The sequence below is a fragment of the Podarcis vaucheri genome (genome assembly GCF_965113315.1).
Source record: "Podarcis vaucheri genome assembly, chromosome: 4".
In the NCBI taxonomy this organism is placed as follows: domain Eukaryota; kingdom Metazoa; phylum Chordata; class Lepidosauria; order Squamata; family Lacertidae; genus Podarcis; species Podarcis vaucheri.
In genome coordinates, this window is record NC_138762.1 from 5664510 (window position 1) to 5681173 (window position 16664).

The following is a 16664-nucleotide window of genomic DNA, read 5'->3' on the forward strand; positions in this document are numbered from 1 at the left end:
AAATATCCCTGAATTTCTCTTTCTCTCTCCAGTTGGGCCGCTCAACCAAAGTGCTGTCCTTTATTCCACAGGCAGCAGGCTGGAGGGGTGACCGGATGGCTCGCAAAACTGGCCTCCCGTTTGGGAAAAAGGTCAGGTCCGAAATGTACTGGGGGGTGCAAACAATTTACAAATTCCATCTCCATCTTCCTGCAGCGAGTGTCCATAAGCCAAAAGGAAGCTCCGAAGTCTCAGAAAGAGGTAAATAAAGACGCCTGGAAATCCTGCAGGGCGGAGATCAGCCCTCCAGCTTGTGTGGGGTGGTCCAGTGTTCCCCACATTTCTACTCAGTCTCTCGACTCCAGCCCAAAATTCCTGGTGTCTTCATGAAAAGGAAGCAGAGCTTGCCTCCCCCATCGCTTGCTGCTTACCTGATCCCCCCTCTGGAAATGATATAAATAGAGTTCCTTTCTGCTTTGCTCCTTTGCTCACTGATGTCCACTTGGCCAAACTTGATTTTCTGCAGAGGTGGTGAAGCACGGGGGGAAACCACTGTAACAAAGCCCTTATGCTGTTAGATTCCACATCGTCATCGGTGACCACTGGCTGGCGAGACCCTTCGTGAAAGAAGCTGGGGTCAGGAGGGACTCCTCGCTCAGAATCACTTGACATCAGGAAAAGGAAACAAATCCTCCTCTCTTGAGGACAAAATCTCTCACAAAGAAACCAGCCAAGGTTGGAGACCAGGGCTGGGAGCAGCTGTGTCCCTTCAGACCGATGCTTGCTGGACTGCAACTCCCAGCAGCTAGGATGATGGGATTTGTAGTACAGCAAAATCTGGAGGGCCTGCGCAGATGTTCCCTGATGCAAGCAAGACTTCATTTTTCCAGACAGGGTTGGGAAATGGGCGATGCCTTGAGCAGGCCGGGTGACAGGTGAGACCTGCCATTCGCAGCCTGGGAGAAGAGGACTCCGTCCAGCCCAGCGAGACGAATTCGTGGTTGCCCGGACACGGCGAGATGATGGCTGTTGTTCCCTTAAGGTCGAGCCGGGCCCCGCCCCGCAGGACGAAAACTAGCAGCTACAGGAGGAGTGGAGGAGGGTGGAGGGGAAGCTATTCTGTGGGGCACCCAGCGGAGGAGTCTGGTGGCGCTCAGTCCGAGGCGGTTAGAAGAGGTTGGCCTTGAGGGGGTTGGGCTTCCGGTGGAAGGAGGAGAGGACCCCAGAGAAGGGGCCCGACATGGTTTCGGCCGGCTGCCAGGCCTTCAGGAGGTCGGCCGTGTTGGTGGGCCCGTTGCTGGTGCTGACCCCGGCCCACAGGGGCGCCTTGAGGGCTTGGCTGGCGTGGCCAGGCCCCAGCCCCTGCTGCCCCGTGCCCGGGCTGGGGCTCAGGCTGCTGCCGGGACTGTTCAGGCTGCCCGCGATGGGCAGCGAGGCGGTGCTGTCCGGGGTGGGGCTGCAGTTGGACTCCTTGGATTCGTCGTCCTCCGAAGAGGAGCGGGGGTCCGGCTTCTTGCTGGCCGAGGGGCCGCCGTTGCTGCCATTCTGGCCCTTGGCGTTGGCCGCCCGCTCCTGCTTGCGAAATTTGGCACGGCGGTTCTGGAACCAGACCTGGGTCGGAGGAGGAGGAGGAGGGGAGGGCAGGTGAACAACAAGCAGGCATTGCGGTTGGGGGGAGAGGGGAAGACAGGGCTGCAGCTCAGTGGCAGAACAGCTGCTTGGCTTGCAGAACGTCCCAGGTTTGATCCCGAATGATAACTCCCGTTAGGGCTAGGAGAGACTCCCTGCCTGAAATTAGTTCTTTATTATTATTATTATTATTATTATTATTATTATTATTATTATTTACAGTGGTACCTCGGGTTATTATTTATATTGCCCTTCATCTGTAGATGTCAGGGCAGTTCACAACATAAAAATACTAAAGCTTTTTCGATCAGTAGTTCTCGTAATTGTTCCAAATTTTGCATCATTGCATATAAATCGCCGCAGGCACATTTAATCCAGTTCTGTGCCTGCTTTTGGGAGCTGTGGATAGGTGACCCCCCTGGTGAGAAGAAGGCCTTTTTAAATGAGATTCCTCAGGATCTCCTCCAACTCTACAATTCAACCGTTCTATGATTCTGTGAAAATACATAACGGAAACAAGAGCAGAAACTAAAACCAGCACCCACGCCTTCTACGCATGCTCTCCCACAAACACATCTAAAAAGGAGTAAAGGTAAAGGGACCCCTGACCGTTAGGTCCAGTCGTGACTCTGGGGTTGCGGCGTTCATCTCGCTTTATTGGCCGAGGGAGCCAGAGTACAGCTTCTGGGTCATGTGGCCAGCAGGACTAAGCCGCTTCTGGCGAACCAGAGCAGCACACAGAAACGCCATTTACCTTCCCGCCAGAGTGGTACCTATTTATCTACTTCCACTTTGACGTGCTTTCAAACTGCTAGGTTGGCAGGAGCAGGGACAGAGCAACGGGAGCTCACCCCGTCACGGGGATTCGAACCGCCGACCTTCTGATCGGCAAGTCCTAGGCTCTGTGGTTTAACTCACAGCGCCACCCGCGTCCTTAAAAAGGAATACAAGACATTAATCAGCCCAAGGCCTGGTGGAATGGGAACGTTTTCTCCTGGCGCCTAAAGGTGCTTAATGACTGCTGCCAGTCAGTGTGGGCAGTACTAAGGTAGATGGACCAATGGTTTGACTCAGTATAAGGCAGCTTCCTGTTTAATTCAGCTCTCCCCCCCCACCCCCCAAACCATGAGGACTAGAATACTGAAATTTATTTTTAGGGGCAGGGCTGCAGCTTTGCATGCAGAAGGTGCCAAGTCCAATCGCCTGCGGGATTGGTAGGGCTGGCAGAGCCTCTGAGTGGCCCCCAAAGTGTGGGGGGGTATCTAGAGGAATGCTGAGGCAAGGGGGCAGCAGGAGGGGGGCACTGATGTGAAAATGACTATCCAACTTTGACAAACTGGATTTTGCATAAATGTGCCATTAATTGTTACTGCTTTGAAGTTTAGTGTGTTCTTACCTTCCTTAGTGGAAACTGCTATTCTGAGTTATGTTTTTTTTTTAAAAAAAGGGTAGACTAGTGGGCACTGGGGACGAGTTAATGGAGCCAAGGGGGCAGGGGTTCAAAAAGGTTCGGGGACCACAGGGGGGAGACAATATTGAGAAAGGTAGGCTTTCCCTGCAGTGACCCACAGGGAAATGAGAGGCAGCATGGCATAGTGGTCAGTGCCGGATTTACTTATAAGCTAAACAAGCTCTAGCTTAGAGCCCCACTCTCTTGGGAGCCCCAAAATAAATTAAAAGGGGAAAATGGATGTGCATTTCCAAATATAAGATACAAAAACATAAAATAAAACCTACATACAGCAACAGTGTTTTGTGTTGTGTAGGCTCCTGTGATGCAAGTCATGGGCTCCGCCTGCTAGCCTGCTCCCTCAAATATCACTGCTTTGCTCCTTTCTATGTATAGGGTGCCTACATTCTGCATGGAGTGGTTGCAGGGCAAATGGCTTGAGATCCCTATGAGGTCCATGGCGGAAATGACTGGCAGAATCCGAGACCAGGAAGAAGAGTCGGTGGAAGAAGATTGGAAGAAATTCAAATACTATTTACAGAAATATTGCAAAATTAATGAATGTTAGAACGATGTCAGAATGAAGTTAAGTGGTTTAAGCAGCAATGTTTTAGGTGTATGAAAAATGGATTATTAACAGGTGAGAACTCAAAGTTATATTATATTAAGTTAAAGGATTAAGATAAAAACAAAGAGGGAAAGAAATTGCTGAATTAACTAACTGAACTGGAATACAAAAAAGGGAGGTGTGAGGAGGTCAGGGAAGCAAGGATATGAATATATGACATGGAAAGATTGATGTGTTTTCTTTTTAAATGTTTTTTTATCTTTTTTCTCTATTTTGTACTTTTTATTTTATTTTTGTTTTTTCTTCTAATTTTTTTATTTATGTAATTTTTTTTCCTTTGAAAACTTAATAAATATCATTTTTTTAAAAAAGAGAGATACCTATTAGGTCCATAAATTACCATATAGCATATATTCAACACAAAAAATATTTATTGACAAAGGACAGCTGGACATAGAAAGGGCCCCATTACCTTCAGTAGCTTAGGGCCTCATCAAACTCTATGGTTCTAAGATTATTTAATTTAAATGCAATAAATAAATTGCTCAGAGCAATTGGGGCTTTCAGTAGATCAGCCACTGTCCCCCCTCCTCCATCTCCAGGAAAATGATTATTATTTTTCCCCTTTTTGAAAAAGGGGTCAGCATTGTATCTGCCAGGAAAAGCCTCTCACCTGCACCCTGGCTTCTGTGAGGTCTATTTTGAGGGCCAGCTCTTCCCTGGTGTAGATGTCAGGGTAGTGGGTCTCTGCGAAGACTCTCTCCAGCTCCTTCAGCTGCGAGCTGGTGAACGTGGTGCGAATCCTGCGCTGCTTCCGCTTCTCGTTGATGGTGGAAGGGTCCGAGAAGAACTTGTAGGGAACTGGTTGAGGAGAGAGGAGAGAGAAAGAATCATAGAATCATAGAGTTGGAAGAGACCACAAGGGCCATCGAGTCCAACCCCCTGCCAAGCAGGAAACACCATCAGAGCACTCCTGACATATGGTTGTTAAGCCTCTGCTTAAAGACCTCCAAAGGAGGAGACTCCACCACACTCCTTGGCAGCAAATTCCACTGTCAAACAGCTCTTACTGTCAGGAAGTTCTTCCTAATGTTTAGGTGGAATCTTCTTTCTTGTAGTTTGGATCCATTGCTCCGTGTCCGCTTCTCTGGAGCAGCAGAAAACAACCTTTTCCCCTCCTCTATGTGGCATCCTTTTATATATTTGAACATGGCTATCATATCACCCCTTAACCTCCTCTTCTCCAGGCTAAACATGCCCAGCTCCCTTAGCCGTTCCTCATAAGGCATCGTTTCCAGGCCTTTGACCATTTTGGTTGCCCTCCTCTGGACACGTTCCAGTTTGTCAGTGTCCTCCTTGAACTGTGGTGCCCAGAACTGGACACAGTACTCCAGGTGAGGTCTGACCAGAGCAGAATACAGTGGCACTATTACTTCCCTTGATCTAGATGCTATACTCCTATTGATGCAGCCCAGAATTGCATTGGCTTTTTTAGCTGCCGCGTCACACTGTTGGCTCATGTCAAGAAAGAGCCCCTGGCTTAGAAGGAGGAAGACGGGGTCACGTGGCATGAGAGTGGCACAGTGGCCCACGGCATTCCTGCATTGCAAGGGGTTGGTCTAGAGGACCTTTGGGGTCCCTTATGCCTCTGCAAGTCTATGATTCTGTGCTGCTGAGCTCACCCCTTGTCCATTTCCAGGATTGCGGGATGGGAGCAGCCTTCCCCAACCTGGTGCCCCAACAAGATGTTCAGGACTGCAATTCCCATCAGCCCCAGCTGGAACAGCCAAGGCTGGGGATTATGGGAGTTGTAGTCCCAAGCACGCTGGGGATTATGGGAGTTGTAGTCCCAAGCACGCTGGGGATTATGGGAGTTGTAGTCCCAAGCACGCTGGGGATTATGGGAGTTGTAGTCCCAAGGACGCTGGGGTTTGTGGGAGTTGTAGTCCCAAGCACGCTGGGGATTATAGGAGTTGTAGTCCCAAGGACGCTGGGGTTTGTGGGAGTTGTAGTCCCAAGGACGCTGGGGATTATGGGAGTTGTAGTCCCAAGCATGCTGGGGATTATGGGAGTTGTAGTCCCAAGGACGCTGGGGTTTGTGGGAGTTGTAGTCCCAAGCACGCTGGGGATTATAGGAGTTGTAGTCCCAAGGACGCTGGGGTTTGTGGGAGTTGTAGTCCCAAGGACGATGGGGAGCTTCATGCTGTGGTAGGTTAGCTTGGAAGGTAACTGAGGTTCCCCTCTGCATCCCCTTTGGCTTCAACTGTAAAATGAGAAGGTGGCCTTCAGCAAGTCACTGCCTCTCAACCTCACGTTCCACCACCCCAAATCCACAGAATGGAGATAATTCTATGATCCCACCTTACAGGGTTCTTGTAACAATCTCTCTGTGCAAAGCACTTTGTACACTGTAAACACTGAGCTATCAGGGACATTCACAGTGTTAGGACTAGCATAGGTAAAGGTAAAGGGACCCCTGACCATTAGGTCCAGTTGCGGCCGACTCTGGGGCTGCGGCGCTCATCTTGCTTTATTGGCTGAGGGAGCTGGCATACAGCTTCTGGGTCATGTGGCCAGCATGACTAAGCCGCTTCTAGTGAACCAGAGCAGAGCACGGAAACGCTGTTTACCTTCCCGCCGGAGTGGTACCTATTTATCTACTTGCACTTTGACATGCTTTTGAACTGCTAGGTGGGCAGGAGCAGGGACTGAGCAACGGGAGCTCACCCCTTTACGGGGATTCGAACCACCGACCTTCTGATTGGCAAGTCCTAGGCTCTGTGGTTTAACCCACAGCGCCACCTGCGTCCCAGGACTAACATACAAAGCTCTAAATGACTTGGGACACAAATACCTACGTAAAATACCTCCTTCTCAATAGCAACAATATTGGATCCTATGTTTTATTGTATTTTTAATATTTTGTTGGAAGCTGCCCAGAGTGGCTGGGGAAACTCAGCCAGATGGGCGGGGTATAAATAATAAATTATTATTAGTATTATTAGTATTATTAGTATTATTAGTATTATTAGTATTATTAGTATTATTAGTATTATTAGTATTATTATCATTGGCAGGTGAGGCCTTGGGGGTTGTGTGACAGGGCCTTTTCGGTGGTGGCTCCCCATTTGTGGACTGCCTTCCCTGGCAAGGTGCATCCGTCTCTCATTGGTGGCCAAAGGATACTGTTCCTAGCAACCCTGAAATTGTCAGCTGGGAAAATGTAGAATCATAGAATCATAGAGTTGGAAGAGACCACAAGGGCCATTGAGTCCAACCCCCTGCCAAGCAGGAAACATGTGATTGTTTAAAAACAATCAAATGTGATTGTTTTAAAGCTGTTCTTAGAAGTTTTCTAATGATGGTGCTTTAAATATGTGTTTGCCACCCTGGACTCGGTTTGAGGGGAAGGGCAGGATAGGCACTGAATAAACCACAACAATGGCAATTAATAATATAAGGACTTAGTATTAGCAATCATACCGACCAGGTGGCTTAGAGTTCAGAATAGGATCCTGCAAACTGACCGGAGCCCAATGTTTGTGGGGGGAAGGGTCCCTTCCCCACCCCCAATAGCAATAGAAGAAAGAAATTTTAAAAGTTGAGATGCTAAACTGCAAAACTGGTACCCAAACTGATGCTTGCATAATTACAGTGAAGATGCAAATGTGTCACCGACCATCGCTAGGGGAACAACTTAATAATGCAACCGCTAAGATAGTATAATCATTTAATAATATAACCACCAACTTCTCTGAAGAGTGGGGAAGTTAAATTAAGAAGTATGCATAGGTTTTCTAAATTATACTGGTATTTTAAAAGCACGTGGCAATTCTGCCAGCAGCCAAGACAGCCGCACCCCTCAAAATTCATTGTACTTAGGAGAGCGGTGGAAGAAATAAAAACCGCACCAATGGCTGTTGTTCTTATAAATGCATGTAATCTTTTAGAGTTACACAGAATTCTTTGGCTAAATGAGTCTTGAAACTTTTCCTTGGACAACACCTGCGGCTGCTGGACAGACATCTTCAGATATCCCCCAATGCTGTTTAAAGCCAGTCATCAATGCCATACATAAATATAACTGAGAAATCATTTTGTTTTATCCTCTTCTAACTATTTAATATATTTTATAATTAAATTGCTGGGAGTTTGTCAGCTGCAGTAGATGTGCTGACATAGACAGGCATGCTGTAAATTTCTTAAACTATGGAAAGAAAGGTTGAGTTTCGTAAGGAGGATTAGGTGAAATATTGCAAGAAAGACTATGAAGAGGAATTATTAGTTAAGGGCAATTAAAAGTAATAGAGAAATGCAGATTAAGTGATAAAGAATGGAAAATCTTCAGAGGTAGTTGACAGAAGTCTAAAATATTGTATAAGAATGTATGTTAAATGACTGTTGGAAATGATAGGTTAAAAAAATTAATAAAAATGTATTTTAAAAAGGAAAGAAAGGTTGGCTTTTAAGGACACACCCAAAAAAGGAATTATCCAGCTCTGCTCAACTCACCCCCACACCTCCTCGAGAGGCCAGGGATTAAACTTGAATTCTTCTGCAGGCCAAGCAAATTTTCTGCCATGAACCAAACAGAAATGCAACAGGCGTGTTGGGTGTGTGTAATGTGGCTCATGGCAAAACACCTGCTTGGCCTGCTGCAAAAGGACCCAGGTTTAATCCCTGGCCTCTTCAGGGTGGTTTGGGGGCGTGGGGTAGACTCTCCTGCCTGACACCCAGGAAAGAAGCTGCCAACCAGTGCAGGCAGTATAAAGGTAGGTAGATCAATGGGCTGGCTCAGTATTGAATAAGGCAGCTTTGACTTCCCCGTGTCAGGAAAAGGGCGTGGGGGAAACCTCCAAACCTACAAGGAGAAGGGCGACGCCTTCCACTTCCAGGCCTCCCTAGGGAGAAAGTACCAAAAATCGAGACGTTGTTGGGGAGAGCCAAATAGCTGGGGTCTCCCGAGCCCGGAGGCGTCAGCCCAGGCTCCTGCGGCAGCTGCTTCGCGATTCTGAAGCCCAGGCGGCCGCAAATAGCGCTCGAGCAGCGGGTGGTGGGGAGAAGGAGACCCGCAAGTCAAGCCTTGGCCTGCCCCAGCGCTGCATGGGCGGCAACCCGGTGTCTGGGTGACGCGATCTCGCGCTAGCTAGCTCGAATCCGGAGTGACTCCGGTTTACACTGATGATGATGATGAGAACGTGAGAAGAGCCTGCTCGGCCCATCTAGACCAGCATCCGATTCTCACAGTGGCCGCAGACATTGGGGGGCCTGTAAGGGGGATACGAGCGCAATAGTCCCCCCCCCTCTGACCCCTCCTGAATTTTACACCAACTGGGATTCAGAAGCATCGCGGCCTCCCACTGTGGAGGCAAAGCAGAGCCATCCTGGTTAGTAGCCTTCCATAGCCCTCTCCTCCTCCGTTCCTCTTTTAAAGCCACCGTTGTCTCCAGTGGCAGGGAGTTCCACGGTTCAACTCTGTGTTGCTTGAAGAACGGCTTTCTGCTATGCGTCCTGAATCCTCCGACATTCACCGAATGTCCGCGATTTCGTGTGCTATAAGAGAAGGAGGAGAGCTTTCCTCCATCCAATTTCTCCAGGTCATAAGATTCTCCAATCCGCGGTGACAACTCCATTTCTGCAGCCCTTATATCGTGATTCCTTAAACGCGCATCGCAAGAGCGGCGAGTTTTCAGTTCCAACCCAACTGTCTTTACTCCGCCTCAACTGGCTCCAGTTTGCAGATGCGCTACCCGCGCTTCCTCGGGAGTAAAGCCCTCCCAAACCCGCCGCGCTCTGACTTGGAAGCGGACGGGCTCCGCCTGCTGTATCCCTCCCTCGGCTTCAGGCGGAGCTGCTGGATCGGCGATGCGCTTCCGCTGGGATCTCTCTGCGCGGCTCACGTGGACTCGGAGGGAAGGGATCCACGCTGGGATCAGGGCCCAGTACCCCTGTCGTCCCTTTGGCTTTGCTGAGGAGATGTTAAAAATGATCCCAGCGAGGTCGGGAGTCGCGATTTGCTCCCCGCTTCTTAACTCGGGGATCAGTCGGGGCCACTTTCGGAGGCCTTTGGGCTCAGGGGGACTTCCTGGAGAGCAAAACATGGACCTCTCTAAATGACTTGGCTGAAGGAATTGAGCTCATCCAATTTGCAGGTTGGACACCAAACTGGGGGAGGGGGCAGCTAATGTCATGGGATCGGAATTAAAAATGACCTTAACAGATTGAAGCCCAAACCGAGTGGATTTCATTCCTGCACTTAGGCAGGAAGAACCAGATGCACTATTTATTTTATTATTATTATTATTATTATTATTATTATTATTATTATTATTATTATTATTATTATTACCCTGTCCATCTGGCTGGGTTTCCCCAGCCACTCTGGGCGGCTTCCAACAAAATATTAAAATATAGTAGTCCATCAAACATTAAAAGCTTCCTTAAACAGGGCTGCTTTCAGGTGTCTTCTAAAAGCCTGGTAGTTCTTCTCTTTGACATCTGGTGGGAGGGAGTTCCACAGGGCGGGCGCCACCACCGAGAAGGCCCTCTGCCTGGTTCCCTGTAACTTGGCTTCTCCCAGGGAGGGAACCGCCAGAAGGCCCTTCGGGCTGGATCTCAGTGTCTGGGCAGAACAATGGGGGTGAAGATGCTCTTTTGGGTATACTGGACCGAGGCTGTTTAGGGCTTTCAAGGTCAGCACCAACACTTTGAATTGAGCTCAAAAACATGGGGGGGGGGCACCTGGCTTACTAGCAGGACAAGGAGCTAGGGATCTTGGTGGACCACAAGTCATGAATCAACCGTGTGATGCAGCAGCAAAAAAGGCTAACGCTATTCTAGGCTGCATCTCCAGAAGTCTAGTGTCCAGAACAAGATAAGTCATATTCCTGCTCTATCCCGCCTTGGTCAGACCCCAACCTGGAGTCCTGTGTCCAGTTCTGGGCACCACAATTTAAGAAGGATGTTGACAAGCTGGAAGGTGGGCAGAGGAGGACAACCAAGAGGATCCAGGGTCTGGAAACCAAGCCTGATGAGGAACGGTTGAAGGAGCTGGGTAGGTTTAGCCTAGAAAAGAGGAGGCTGAAAGGAGATATGATGCTCATCTTCAGATATCTCAAGTGCTGTCACATGGAAGAGGCAACAATCTCGTTTTCTCCTGATCTGCAAGACAGGACTCGAACCCATGGCTTCAAGTCACAAGAAATGAGATGCCGATTCAACATCAGGGGAAAGTTTCTAACAGTAAGAGCTATTTGACCATGGAGCCGTCTCCCTTGGGAGGTTGCAGAGTCGACTCTCCCTCCTTGGAGGCTTTTACGCAGAGGTTGGGTGACCATCTGTCAGGGACGCTTTAGCTGAAATTCCTGCATCCTAGGGGGTTGGACTAGATGACCCTCGGGGTTCCCACCCAACTCTACAATTCTGTGCCTGACGAAAGACAAATTAAACCAACTTTATTCGGGTTGCTCTTCGACCTGACTGGCTTTTGTTTTCCATCTAAGACCAGGCGATCCATATTCGTTCAGCAGGGCTGGGGAATCCGGGTGCCTCAAGAATGTCAAAGCCAGGAGTCCTTTTCTCCCGCCCTCACTCCCGTTGCTAAAAAGGCGAGTCGTACTCCTGATTTGGGTAGAGAGGGTTGTATGTAGTCCGGATTAACTCAGTCCGAATTAACGCAGACGGACTTTATGCAGATCGATGAGTTCTCATGCAAGAGAATAGGGTGGTCCTTAGATTGTTAAAATTTAAATAGAATATTTTTTAAAAAAAAATTTAAATAAATTTAAAACTCTGGAACATTTATTAATAGGCAGCGGCGCCGTTATGTTGCCGGGTGGCGATGGCACCAGGGCTGTGGGGTGGTTAACTCTGTTTATTTAACTCTGCCCGGGCCGGGAAGAAAATGAGGGGTCGGATCCTGCTGCAGAGATGGAGGGAACATTCCCAAACGGGACCCTCTCTCTCTTTCGGTTTCGATTGCAATTTTTGTGGGGAATAAACGGCGCTTACTTCCGAGTAGAGCGCGGCCGCCGCCCGTTGCATTCCGCGCAGTAGGCAGAGGCTTAAATAATAAACAAATAAAGCATTAAAATAATAAATAAAAAATAATTAAATTTAAAAATTAGATTTAATATATCGGTGGCCTCCTAGCCGTTTCCTGGGTGCCGTATTTTTGTCATCAGCTGCGTTCAAGCGGACGTGCTTGGCGCAATCCTACGCGCGCTTTCCCCGGGGAGTAAGTCTCCGTGGAACCCAATGAGGTTTACTTCTGAGTAGGCAAGCCTAGGCTAGCGCTTGGGGGAAGGAACCCAGAGCAGCGCTCTCCTGCAGAGGCGCCCAGGAGAAACGAAGACATCGCCGCCTCCTCGGTCTTGAGGCGCGGCCGCGGGTGGAATTCCCCCTGGATGGCATTTATTGCTCCGGATAGGGGGGAAACGTGCGTGGGACTAGGAACCGGGACTCCAGGGTCCCGATCCCCCTATCGGCCATGAAACTCACTGGGTGCGGGTGACGGGGGGCCAGTCATTGCCTCTCTCAGCCTAACCTCCCTCGCAGGGTCGTTGTGAGGATTAATTAAGGAGAAGAAAGATAGGCGGGGTATAAATAATAAAAAATATTAATATTATTATCCTTGGTGGGGAAAGGCGGGCTATAAAGGCAATAAATGAAAGAATAAATAAATGCAATAAATAAGAAATTAAATGGTGATACTGCTGGAAAAGCAGGCAGCCGCGTTGGATCAGACATTTACTGATAGCCGGGGACTTAATAAATGAATTCCCCAGATGTCGCCTGGAGAGTTGCAAGCCTGACGCGCCCGCCCCTGCTTGCATTCCTGAATTCTTGAACACTCGTCCGCTTTACATCTATCTATACTTCGACATTTGCAATAATCCGACTTGGCAACGACGCGAATTAAATCTGAGCGGTCCACGGCGGTCCAGGCATTCTGTTTTAAACTGAAGCAACGAAAGTGACTCCTCTGTCCCCAAATTGTTGGTTACCTTTTCGGGGTTCGCCAACTGAAACTCTCTTTCACCCCGAGGTCGATTTCAAGCACCGTTTGGTCATTTACACAGCTGCCTTGAAATCGACTAGGAATTCATTAGAAACCATCATCATTATAAACCAGATTCATTTTCAGGCGTATTTCCCTTGTAAAAACGCATACAATTTAAATCTCAAGTAAGATGCTGACGGACCGCAAGGGTCTCGCTTTGAGGAGTGGGCCGCCTCCCTTATTTCGGAGCCTTATTCCTTCAGAACAAGAGACCTCAATGTTTTGCTGTTTGTTGCTAAATCCGGATTAATTTCCTACTTGTTGCTAAATGCGGATTCGTTTCCTATCTTTACTGTCGAGCGAATGAGTGGGTTGGAATGGCTAAAAGGTTGACGAAACCTCCATTCGGTCCTTGCAAACCGACTATCATTGCAACGAGTAACCCCAAAAGCAAAATCCGGATTGTGTTTTGCTCGCGCCAGAAATGAAGAGGGAATGAAATAATCCCGATATCGCGCAAAATCGCTTTAAGGCGGTACATCAGGGCTCTTTTCCAGGTCCATTAAACTCAACTGCAGGGTTTTAAATATACTTCACCCTCTCCCCCCATAATCGGATTCAATGGGACATTAGGGCCAAACCCCGACGCCCATTTACTTAGGGGGGAAACTTACTTCTCTTACAAGGCTGATATCCGATTATTAGATCCTGCCCAAATTCTCCCAAACCGGAATGGCATTTTAAAAGCGCCCCCAGAATGGTGAGCTGCGCCGGCGGCTTTTCAAGCACAATGCTATTGGAGGAAAATCGCACTTCCCCCTCCCTCAAAAAGCACAGGTGGGGGGGGGGAGACACACGTGGGAAAGAGATGGAGATTTTGAGTTTAAATGGTCGTGGCCCTGTATTTAATTTTCTTGATTTTACATCGCACTATCGCCCAGGTGGGCTCATTCCGGGTTGGTCTCAGATCAAACGCGCTCCTTGCCAGAGGCATGAGGCGTAGGCAAGGTTTGGAGTCACACAGAACGCTTCGTCCGTGGCAGAATAAATAAAAAAATTAAGAAGTTGTCCAGTAGCACCTTAGAGACCAACTAAGTTTGTTCTGGGTATGAGCTTTCGTGTCCACGCACACTTCTGCAGATAGATACCGTGATATTCGTCCGTGGCAATTATTGCGGAGGAAAATAAGAGGAAAGCGGAAGGGATGTGTGGTCAAGAGTCCCTGGAATCTTGCGCATTGCCCAGCAGAGACTGGCTTGCCTTGTAACAACAATATCTTTATCGTTGGGTAGCCGTGTTGGTCTGCCATAGTCAAAATAAAAAAATTCCTTCCAGTAGCACCTTAAAGACCAACTAAGTTAGTTCTTGGTATGAGCTTTCGTGTGCATGCACACTTCTTCAGATACCTAGTTAAGCATTCCTAGCTTACCTTTTCCTCCAAAGAGCTGGGGGGGGGCATTCAGTCCCCTCCTGATTTAATTCCCACAACAACCCTCTGGGGTAGGCTAGGCTGAGATTGAGTCACTGCCCCCCCCCAAGGCCACCCAGTGAGCTTCGTGGCCGAGCGAGGATTTGAACCCTGGTCTCCCACTCTAACCGCTAAGCCACACTGTCTCTCCGTGTGTTTGTGTGTGAGTGAAATTAACACCCCGCCTGCCTCTCTTGAAGGGCTCCGGGCCTGCTGGGTGGCGTCTTGCCTCGCTTGCCTACATTTACACAGGAGGAGGCCGAACGAGAAGCGCGTCCTTCTTCCATCCGGCGCACGATACGCATTTCGAAGCGTAGGCGCGGATAAGTCACGCAAAACCCAGAATTTCTTTTCAGGGTGGGGGAAAGAATTGCCTTAAAAGCGCCTGGGTTTTAGAGGAAAACCCAGGAAACGTCTTCTGGGGTATCTTAAAGGCAAAACAGATTACCTGTGGCAAAGGAAACCTGTTCGTCTCTAGGATACCATCAGATGCTTCGCCGTTGTCGGGTTTTTTTGTTTTTTGTTTTTTTGCAAACACAAATTAATCCATCAAATTCCACATCTGGTGATTTCTCTTCCAGATACTTTGTAAACGCAAACCCTTTCTCCCGTCAATTTCCAGCACAGTTTTAGTTACAAATTTTGCTTTGGAAATTATTGCAATCGAATCGCTACAAGGCAAAATATAGAATTCCTTCTTTTTTTTATCCCCCTTAGGAGGCCAGCGTGCTCGAAGATGCTCAGCGAAGAAACCAGGTCCTCGCCGCTTTCAGCCCGAACCGGATCGCGCCCTTTTTGGTAAACTAGATGAACCTCTCCCCGCCACCCTAAAAAACCGCCAGCGACGGACGCTTCCTTCCTCCAGATTAATAAATTCCATAAAAAAATAGTATATATATTTTTCTGGGAGCAATTTCTGCAAAATATCGAATTAGATTCCTTGATCTAATCCTTCCATTTGCTCTAACCCGATTACGCATTAATTTGTTTTGGCTGTGAACAGAGGGGCGACGGAGCCCTTTAACTCGATTAGGCACAAATGTTATATCTTTATAACTGCATTTTGCAAAATTGGTTTATACCTGGTGGGTTGCGAGCTCCCCCCCACCCTCTGCGAAGGGGGGAAAGGAAATAAAGCGGCGAGGGTCGGCCGGGTTGCAAGACAAAAATTGGAACCGGGGAGAGAGAGAGAGAGAGAGAGACGGGGAGAGAACCAGCCAGAGACTCTGGGCTTCTTTTGGGGGGTGTCTCTGCCTCCCCAATATTCCGAAGGAGGAGTCCCTCGCTCCTGGCCCCTGGAACCAGCGGACCCCCCTCCGGAGCGGCTTCCAGGCGGGCCGGCCTGAGCCTCCCGCGGGCCGGCCGAAGCCGCGCCTCCTGTCCGCGGGGCAAACCAGCCCGGTGCCCGTCTCAGGCCGGGGGTGCCCTCCTCCTCCTGCGCGCCTCGGCAACGGAGCCCTCGTCTCCTGGAGCCCTGGCGCCGGGAGTGGTACCCGGGGGTCATCCATCCCAACCGTCCGTCGGCGGCGCCCTTACCTGTGGCGTAGGGAGAGGGCTGGTGGTCTCGGAGGGCGCCCAGGGTGCAGTTGGCGGTGCTGAGCGGCGGGCAGGCCGGGCTGGCGGCGAAGCTGCTGCGGATGGGGTTGTACTGGAAGGTGTTGGCTTGGCTGCAGGAGTTGAAGTCCGCGTACGCCGACGCCTCCATGGCCGCCATGCAAGAGTCGTACGAGTTCAGGTAGGAGTAATCCATCTTGTACATGGGGAGCCGGGCCCGGGATCTGGAGATCTGCAGGGTGGCCGGCAGGCCCGGGGTGAGAGAAAGAGAGAGGGAGAGGGAGAAAGAGGGGGCCCCCTCGGCTTGGACGGCGGCTGCAGGTGCCTCGTTGCGCTCTGGAGGCGCACCGACGGGGCGGACGGGTGATATAGTTGGCGGCGCACGGGGAAACAAGGGACGAGGCGGCGGGTCCTTTGCATGACAATCTCGCCGGGAGTCGATTGGGGGGAGGGAGGGGCGGCCAGGGAGGGGGGGCTGCCCGCCGCCCCGCCCACCCACCCCCTCCCTCCCGCCGTCGCTCAGCCAGCCCTTAACCCTTTCGGGTGGCATCCTCAGAGCAGCAGGAGAGGCTGCAGGATGAGTCCGTTTGCTTCCCCTGCCAGAGAAGTTTCGCCACACAAGCGGCCACGTTCCCCGTGTTTAAAAACGTTAAGGGCACCAGGAGATCCCGCAGGATCAGGCCCATCTATCCAGCGTCCTGCTCTCATGGGGGGGGGGCAAGCAGCGGGTCATACCCTAAAAAGGGGAAATTGGTGACAGGAGCACTGCTCTTGGGGGATGGAGTAAGCCCTACCCCGCAGAATCAGTCACAAGACTTTGCACAATGCACAATGTTTGCCTGGCGATGCCCATCAACTTGGGGTGAGCGGCCCCCTCAAATATTTTATGGGACGGTCTGAAGGGGCCTCGGCGTTGGCTCCTGTGTCTATGGTGCACCGATTCCAGCACTCTCAATGTGCTCAGCCAGATGCCCGTGAAGGGAAGCCAGCGGGCAGGATCCGAGCCCAAGAGCAA

At 49.9% G+C, this 16664-nt stretch overlaps 1 protein-coding gene across 1 annotated transcript; it reads right to left on the minus strand.

Moving 5' to 3' along the window:
• Window positions 1–201: 201 nt before the first annotated feature.
• On the minus strand, window positions 202–16014 carry PHOX2A (paired like homeobox 2A). Its single transcript, XM_082219576.1, has 3 exons — window positions 15632–16014; window positions 4300–4487; window positions 202–1590 (listed from the first exon to the last, which is right to left on the minus strand). Exons 1-3 carry the CDS (start codon window positions 15852–15854, stop codon window positions 1147–1149), a joined length of 855 nt encoding a protein of 284 aa, XP_082075702.1. The 5' UTR covers window positions 15855–16014; the 3' UTR covers window positions 202–1146.
• Between the last annotated feature and the right edge of the window lie 650 nt (window positions 16015–16664).

Excerpts from the sequence above, each read along its gene's own strand:
- PHOX2A (XM_082219576.1), bottom strand. The coding sequence starts at position 15,854 with ATGTACAAGATGGATTACTCCTACCTGAACTCGTACGACTCTTGCATG. Across the intron at positions 4,488-15,631 it reads GCCCTCTCCCTACGCCACAG|TTCCCTACAAGTTCTTCTCG; the intron begins GTAAGGGCGCCG and ends CTCCTCAACCAG. Across the intron at positions 1,591-4,299 it reads TCACAGAAGCCAGGGTGCAG|GTCTGGTTCCAGAACCGCCG; the intron begins GTGAGAGGCTTT and ends CCTCCGACCCAG.